The sequence below is a fragment of the Colobus angolensis genome, unplaced genomic scaffold (assembly GCF_000951035.1).
Source record: "Colobus angolensis palliatus isolate OR3802 unplaced genomic scaffold, Cang.pa_1.0 Scaffold82, whole genome shotgun sequence".
Classification (NCBI taxonomy): Eukaryota; Metazoa; Chordata; class Mammalia; order Primates; family Cercopithecidae; genus Colobus; species Colobus angolensis.
Genome location: NW_012122043.1, coordinates 466623 through 474575, shown reverse-complemented (window position 1 = coordinate 474575; position 7953 = coordinate 466623). Strand labels below are relative to the sequence as shown.

The 7953-nt window shown below is 52.5% G+C and overlaps 1 protein-coding gene across 3 annotated transcripts in view; it reads right to left on the bottom strand.

Moving 5' to 3' along the window:
* The window catches only part of THAP4 (THAP domain containing 4), a 46167-nt gene that overhangs the window by 19755 nt on the left and 18459 nt on the right, over positions 1-7953 (bottom strand). For all 3 annotated transcript variants that reach the window (XM_011929540.1, XM_011929539.1, XM_011929541.1), the window contains exons 2-4: positions 5460-5619; positions 1720-1829; positions 667-770 (exon numbers count right to left, since the gene is read on the bottom strand). In XM_011929540.1, the coding sequence (XP_011784930.1) occupies positions 667-770; positions 1720-1829; positions 5460-5619 (374 nt within the window). The remainder of the gene's footprint in view (positions 1-666; positions 771-1719; positions 1830-5459; positions 5620-7953) is intronic.

Sequence of the window (7953 nt, the reverse complement as noted above, 5' to 3'; positions counted from 1 at the left end):
GCACTGCACTCCAGCCTGGGCAACAAGAGCAAAACTCCGCCTCAAAAAAGGGGCAATCCATAGAAAAACAGGCAAAGACTTTGAACATCAAGTACACAAAATAAGCAGCACAAACGGCCAGTGAGCATGGGGAACGAGCCTTCCCGCTTCTAAGTGAGGTTCAGAACATGAGTGATACTTCATCTTTTATCTCTCAGATTTGAAAGGACCGAAGTTCTGAAAATACACCATGTTGTTAAGGACTGGGGAACAAGTTGCCCTCATGCAAGGGATAGTGGGAGGATAATCATGAAGAAATACAATCTGATAGCGTGTATCAAATTAAAAATGTACCTGTCCTTTGATCCAGAAATTTAACTGGGAAAATTTTATCTATAGATACGGATATAGCTGCGGACGTGGACAACCCAAATGTAAAAGGATGTTCGTAACTAACAACAAACTTCAAATAAACCGAACCACCCACCAGCCGAGGAGTCGGCAATGAAATGAGGGAATGTTCACCCTGGGATGGTCCGAGAAGGGAAAGAATGAGACAGTGAGGACAGGCCTGTGAGACGCAGAGGCAACACACGCACTGCCTCACGGAGGAGGAAAAGGCTGACTCCACAGACCTCTGCAAACACAAGACAGGAGGGTGCTGGGGCAGGGCCGGGAGGGGCTTACCTGCTCCACGTGGGGCTCCTTGGCGAAAGAGATCCTGGCGATGGAGTGGGATGCGATGCACAGCTCCTGCCCGTTCACCTCGCCCTCCTCCACCTCTACCACACCTGCAAGGGAAAGGCGGTCAGCTCACCCAGCAGCTGCTCGGCTCGCAGAGAGGCAGCCTTGACTCTCCTTGCCTGCAAGCCAGGACTCCACAGGAGACCCCAACTCTGCAGCCATGGGGGCAATGATACTTCTCCTCCTCCCTGCTTCACCCTGTGGATACAGAGGGAAAGCCACAACTCTCCTCACAGCACAGCCAGGTGCTCTATGGAAGGCCCCCTCTCCAGAGGTGCCCAGGGCCCCAGCCCTCCCACCTCCACCCATCAATGCCAGGCAGAACCACCCCTAGTACATGCAGTGGCAGGTGGGGATGGACGTCCAGGAAGAAACACTGATCTAGAGTCACACAGAATGGTTTTTTTTTTTGAGACAGAATCTCGCTCTATTGCCCAGGCTGCAGTGCAGTGGCGTAGTCTTGGCTCACTGCAACCTCTACCTCCCAGAATCAAGTGATTCTCCTGCCTCAGCCTCCCAAGTGGCTGGGATTACAGGCGTGCACCACCACATCCAGCTAATTTTTGTATTTTTAGTAGAGACGGGATTTCACCACGTTGGCCAGGCTGGTCTTGAACTCCTGACCTCGTGATCTGCCCGCCTTGGCCTCCCAGAGTGCTGGGATTACAGGCGTGAGCCACAGCGGCCAGCCTGTTTTCCAGTGATTCCTAATGAATGCACATAGCTCATGACCATTTTTGCTGACACGGCACTGGGCAAACGGGCCCTCTCATGGTCAGGGAGTTGCACGCACACAACCTGTGTGCAGAGGCCTCTGCAGCTACACAGACGGCCCCGCAGGCTCCCACAACCACTGTTGTCACTCAGGGCCATCCCCATGGTCCCCACCAGCACATGCCTCAGCAGGGTTGCCAATGGGCATCCCCGCACCCCTGCTTAGAATGCAGGCAGTGGCCTCCCATGGCCAGCACCCCCACCCCACAGGCCGGGCCTCACCTGTGTTCTGGGCGCTGACAAAGGCCACCTTGTTGGTGTCGGGCTTGAGGCGGATGAAGCCACACTCTCTGTGCATCGGCTTGCGCGTGTCCGGGTGGAAGGAGTTGAACCTGGATGGGAAGTTGGGGATGGGAAGCCTAGGCACTGGCCTCCAACATGGTGTGGGCTGCGTGGATGCCAGGACTATCCATGCTGCCCTCCAGGCAGCTGTTCCAGCCACGCCCACACACCTGCCCGTCCCCACCACCACTCTGCTCATTTTGGCTCGGTCTGTCTTACCTGCTGACCCTCCACTCCCGAAGATGGGCTGTTCCAGCCATGCCCACACACCTGCCTGCCCCCTCCACCACTCTGCTCATTTTGGCTGGGTCTGTCTTACCTGCTGACCCTCAGCTCCTGAAGACAGGACTTGTTCTTAATCACCTCAGGGCATATCCTTGCCCTAGGCCCATTAGCCCAGGCCTCACACAGTGTCAGCCCTAAGCATTCCCTTGCAGTCAGCTTCACCCTGACACAACCTTTCTCTTTTGAGCTATGTTCTTGTGTAAGAATCTAATCAATTCCTATGGTAAGAAACAGAACAGGTGCTGAGCTATGGTATGGTTTCTTATCACCCTTCATCATTAGTGCAAATACTCAACAGTAGAAGACAGGCGTGTGCATCCTGAACTGAGGGCACAAACCCATGGCTTAGAAACTAACTCGCTGGCATGGTGACTCAGGGCTATAATCCCAGCAATTCCAGAGGCCCACTCAGGTAGATTTCTTGAGCCTAGGAATTTGAGACAGGGTTGGGCAACACAGACCCTGTTGCTACAAAAATAAAGACAAAAAAAAAAAAAAGCCTCATTTATCATTTCACCAACCTTATGAGTTCCTACAGGGACTCCATCTCTATGATTCTTAGAGACAATGTTTTTTTTTTTTCTCTGACACTCAGGGCTGGTGTGCAGTGGCATGATCTCAGCTCATGCAACCTCTCCTTTTTGGGTTCAAGTGATTCTCCTGCCTCGGCCTCCCAAGTAGCTGGGATTACAGACATGCACCACCACACCCAGCTTTTTTTTTTTTTTTGAGACGGCATTTCTCTCTTGTTGCCCAGGCTAGAGTGCAATAGCGCGATCTTGGCTCACCGCAACCTCAGCCTTCCAGGATCAAGCGATTCTCCTGCTTCAACCTTCCCGAGTAGCTGCGATTACAGGAATGCGCCGCCATACCCAGCTAGTTTTGTCTTTTTAGTAGAGATCGGGTTTCTCCATGTTGGTCAGGCTGGTCTCAAACTCCCGACCTCAGCTGACCCGCCTGCCTTGGTCTCCCAAACTGCTGGGATTACAGGCGTGAGCTACCATGCCCGGCCACACACCCAGCTAATTTTTGTAGTTTTTTTTAGCAGAGACACAATTTCACCACATTGGCCAGGCTGGTCTCAAACTCCTGACTTCTAGTGATCCACCCGCCTTGGCCTCCCAATGTGCTGGGAATACAGGTGTGAGCCACCACACCTGGCCAAGATAAACTTCTTATTTATTTATTTATTTATTTATTTATTTTTAAGGCAGGGTCTCACTGTGTTGCCTAGGCTGGTCTCAGATTCCTGGGCTCAAGTAATCCACCCACCTCGGCCTCCCAAAGTGCTGGGATTACAGGCATGAGCCACTGCGCCTGGCCAAGATAAACTGCTGCTGGGCTAGTGACGGTGCTACACCTTACAGAATAGTGCATGCTCACTAACATAACCCTGACAAAGAAATACATTTATACCATACTCTAGGACACACACACACAACACATATACCATCACATTTACTGAAATATATTTTCCATTCTGGTTCATTTTTCTTCGAATGCTAGTCACAAAATTGACTTTCTGACCTTTTAGTGGGTTATAATCTAGAGTTTAAAAAAGACTGCCTCGGTTCTGGGGTATTTTCTATTATCCAGAATCTCACCTTTCGGTTTATGTGCAGATATATTACTTTGACCTCATCCATTCAATCAAGAATAATGTAAAAAAGTATGAGATATTTATAAAAACAATGAGATCTTCTAAAAGGGGACAGAGGGTATCAGAGCTGGGGGTCTGAGAGCCAGGTGCCCAGCCCAGCCCAGTTCTGAAACTGCTAGGCATTATACAAATAGTACCAAGTCGGATTAGTAAGATTCTTTTTTTTTTCGAGACGGAGTCTCTCCCTGTCGCCCAGAGGCTGGAGTGCAGTAGCACCACCTCAGCTCACTGCAAGCTCCACCTCCTGGGTTCACACCATTCTCCTGACTCAGCCTCCCGAGTAGCTGGAACTACAGGCGCCCGCCACCACGCCCGGCTAATTTTTTTTTATTTTTAGCAGAGACGGGGTTTCACTGTGTTAGCCAGGATGGTCTTGATCTCCTGACCTTGTGATCCGCCCACCTCGGCCTCCCAAAGTGCTGGGATTACAGGCGTTGAGTCACTGTGCCCGGCCCAGATTCTTTTTTTTTTTGAGGCAGAGTCTCGCTCTGTCGCCCGGACTGGAGTGCAGTGGCCCAATCTCAGCTCACTGCAAGCTCCGCCTCCCGGGTTCACGCCATTCTCCTGCCTCAGCCTCCCGAGTAGCTGGGACTACAGGTGCCCGCCACCTCGCCCGGCTAGTTTTTTGTATTTTTAGTAGAGATGGGGTTTCACCGTGTTAGCCAGGGTGGTCTCGATCTCCTGACCTCGTGATCCGCCCGTCTCGGCCTCCCAAAGTGCTGGGATTACAGGCTTGAGCCACCGCGCCCGGCCCCAGATTCTTAACATACAGTTATGTAATGAAGACTGAGGAGGGAAGAGTTTGCTTTTAATATTTTATTGCTGAAACTTTAAAGAAACTGTGTATTACTTCTATGATTAGAAAATAAAGATACTTCAACCATTCCCCATCCCTGATGGCTCTCCTCTACTTCAGAGGCCTACATTGCTGTCTCCCTAAAAGCAGGCAATTTCTCCAACTGTGGGGTGGAGGTGATAGGAAGCGATAGCTGAAGGACCTCAATGGACTTCTGCTTTCTTGTATGGTAAGAATATGAGAACCACATACTAACAGCTTCCTTGTGATCCCAGATAAGTCAGGGCGTATAAAATACAACCATGCACTATTACTTTCAGTAATACTGGGTGACTAATTTTTTCTTTTTTCTGAGACAGGGTCTCACTCTGTCACCCAGGTTGGAGTATAGTGGTATGATCACGGCTCACTGTAGCCTTGGCCCTCCCTGGGTTCAAGCAATCCTCCCACTTCAGTTTCTCGAGTAGCTGGGACTTCAGGCATGTGTCACCACACCTGGCTAAATAAATACTTATAGTAGAGACATGGTATCACTATGTTGCCCAGGCTGGTCTTGAATTCCTGAGCTCAAGCAATCCTCCTGACTCGGCCTCCAAAGTGCTGGGATTACAGGTATGAGTTACTGCACTGGCCACGTGATTAATTTTGATACATAAATTAAGTATATGCATTTGTTTTTATGTTTGGATTAATAAGCCTGTAATTTGGTGGTCAGCCTAATATCACCAAAAATATAACAAAACCAGAAAGTACCATTTTTACCAACTCTGTGCCTCAGTTGCACATTCAGGCAAGAGGATGCCTTTCTGAAATAGATGGACAAGTTCCTTTTACACCTTCCTGCTTGGCCTTTGTCTGTCTTTGATCAGTCTGGAATTATTTTCAGAGACCTAGGTGGCCCACGAGTCAAGCAGGGTGGGGTGGAGGGAGACCACTTACGAGAAGTTCAGCATGGGCTGGCCCACATGGGAGATGTGAACCTCTTCCAGGTACTGGAAGGGCTGCAGTGTGGGGTAGGTTCCGGCTCCAGGGGGGTCCGACAGCCAGGTGCCCAGCATCCAGGACAGTGGCTCCACCACTGGGTTCATCTTGGGGGGCTCTGAGGACAAAAGAATGAGACTTATCAGTGGCCTCCCTCCAACAATGCCTTGCTGAGCTTTAAGCAGAATGCACGCTCCATATCTGCACTTGCTTCTGGTGGCCGCAGCTAATCCTGGAGGACCTGTCAAGATGGGGAGAAAATGGCCAAGCAACTGGCAAATGTCATACTGTGAGATCCAGCTTCAGAAGCCTCTACAGTTCCTGCAGAAAAAAGAGAACCAAGAGGGGCCAGGCAGGGCGCAAGCAAAGCCAGAGGCCTCGTGCCCCACAGCAAGGCTGAAAACAGCTCACATGGGAGGCACGGTGCCCTGGCGTGAGGAGTGTGTGAAGGAGACAAAGAGCACGAGGGAGAAAATGAAAAAGGGATGCAGGGTCTCAGAGCAGGCGGAGTGTGAGGAGTCCAGGGGTAGGCGGGGCTTGAACGGAAAGTAAGATCCCACTTCCCTGAGGAGGGGCCGGGGCTTCACAGTAGCCTGTGTAGTGGCCAGGAGACCCCTTTAGAAGGTTCCTGGAAGGGTTCAGTCTCTCATCCCACTAAGTGTGAGGGATGACGCCACGGGCCTGGAACTGCAAGGTGAGGGTGCTGAGAGGAATTCAGCAGGGAGGGGGCGCTGGGTTGGCTGTTCTTCTGGGCGACCCCCAAAGGGACCCCTGCTTCCTGCCCCACTCAGCAAGGACTGGGTGCTCCCGAGCGGCTTTTCAGGATTCACTCACGTGACCCTCGTCCTGGCTGGATGCGTGGGCCCTGCTCTTACTCATTTTCTAAGGGAGACCTGCGCAGGGATCACAGGAAAGCCCCACCACGTGCTACCCACCAAGGGTGCTGGAAGAGGAGCACCGATCCCCAGAGGCAATCCCAAAGACCTTCTTCCCAGGCCTGCTTATCCCTCAAGTCTCAGTGCTTCAATTGATAGAACGGACAATGAACCTAGGAGCAGCAGCAGGGAGAGAAGCAGCTCTGTGGCCGCACGAGCCTCATCTACGGAGCCCAAAGATGCCCAAGCACGGAGACCAGCCGACATGTAGGACTGACCCCCGGCGTCTCCTCCAGGCCCGTGCAAGCAGAAGACGACTGATGGGGACAGGATCAGGACTGACCCCTGGCGTCTCCTTGTGCAAGCAGAAGACGGACTAACAGGGACAGGATCAGGACTGGGTGCACAGGCCTGGCCTTGTTGGGGAGGAACAGGAGGCCAGTGTGGCTGGGGGAAGGAGATCCTCGCCCCTCAGGAGGGCCGTGACCTTGATTCTGAGCAAACAGAAGGCCTTGAAAGGGCCGAGTGGGAGGGACGAGGTCTCTGATCACAACCACAGGAAGCCAGGGAGGGCAATGGCAAAAACCCTGGTGGCAGAGGAGGGTGGCCTGGGCCAGGTGGCCGTGGTGGAGGCAGTGGAAAGGACCTAGATTCTGGATCTATCTTGAAGGCAGAGCCACCCGGATGTGCTGATGGTCTGGATGTGAAACACGTAAGAGAAGAAAGTAACTGAGGTTTCTGGCCTGAGCAACTGAGAAGACAAGTTACCATCAACGGAGAAAAGGAAGAGTGAGAAGAACCTTGGGAGGTATGAAGCTTGCTGATCTTCTAACAGCAAAACTCAGTCACCTGGGATAGCCCAAGTCCTAAGATGGGCTAAACAAACACCATAATTTCTCAGACAGCCAGCTACAGCCTTGGAGAACCTTTCAGTTTGGCAGACTTTATCCAGCTCAGCACTGGAAAGAGGCTTTGGGCCTGGCGCGGTGCTCACCCCTGTAATCCCAGCACTTTGGGACGCCGAGGCGGGTGGATTACCTGAGGTCAGGAATTTGAGACCAGCGTGGTCAACATGGTGAAACCTCGACTCTATTAAAAATACAAAAATTAACCAGGCATGGTGGCACACGCCTGTAATCCCAGCTACTCCGGAGGCTGAGGCACAAGAATTGCTTGAACCCGGGACGCGGAGGTTGCAGTGAGCCGAGATCGCGCCACTGCACTCCAGCCTGGGTGACAGAGTGAGACTCTGTCTCAACAACAACAAAAAAAGAAAAAAGAAAAGAAAAAGAAAGAGGCTTTGCAAACCTCAGGATTTGGGGCCGGCTCTCCGGCCTGTGCCAAGCGCACCCCACAGCGACGGCCACGGAGCTCTGACTCTCCTGGGACCGAGGAGACCCACTTCCACTGGCGAGCGCAGCCTGCACGGCAGCTGAACCCTGCGGGAAGCGGCACCCCGGGCGCTGTGGAGCAGCGATCTCTACCCCAGCACGGCCGCTACCGGCGCCTGGGTCCGGAGGGCCCCGAGGAGGCCAAGGGACCTGGCAGCGCCCCTCAGGGTCCCAGTGAACAGGGGC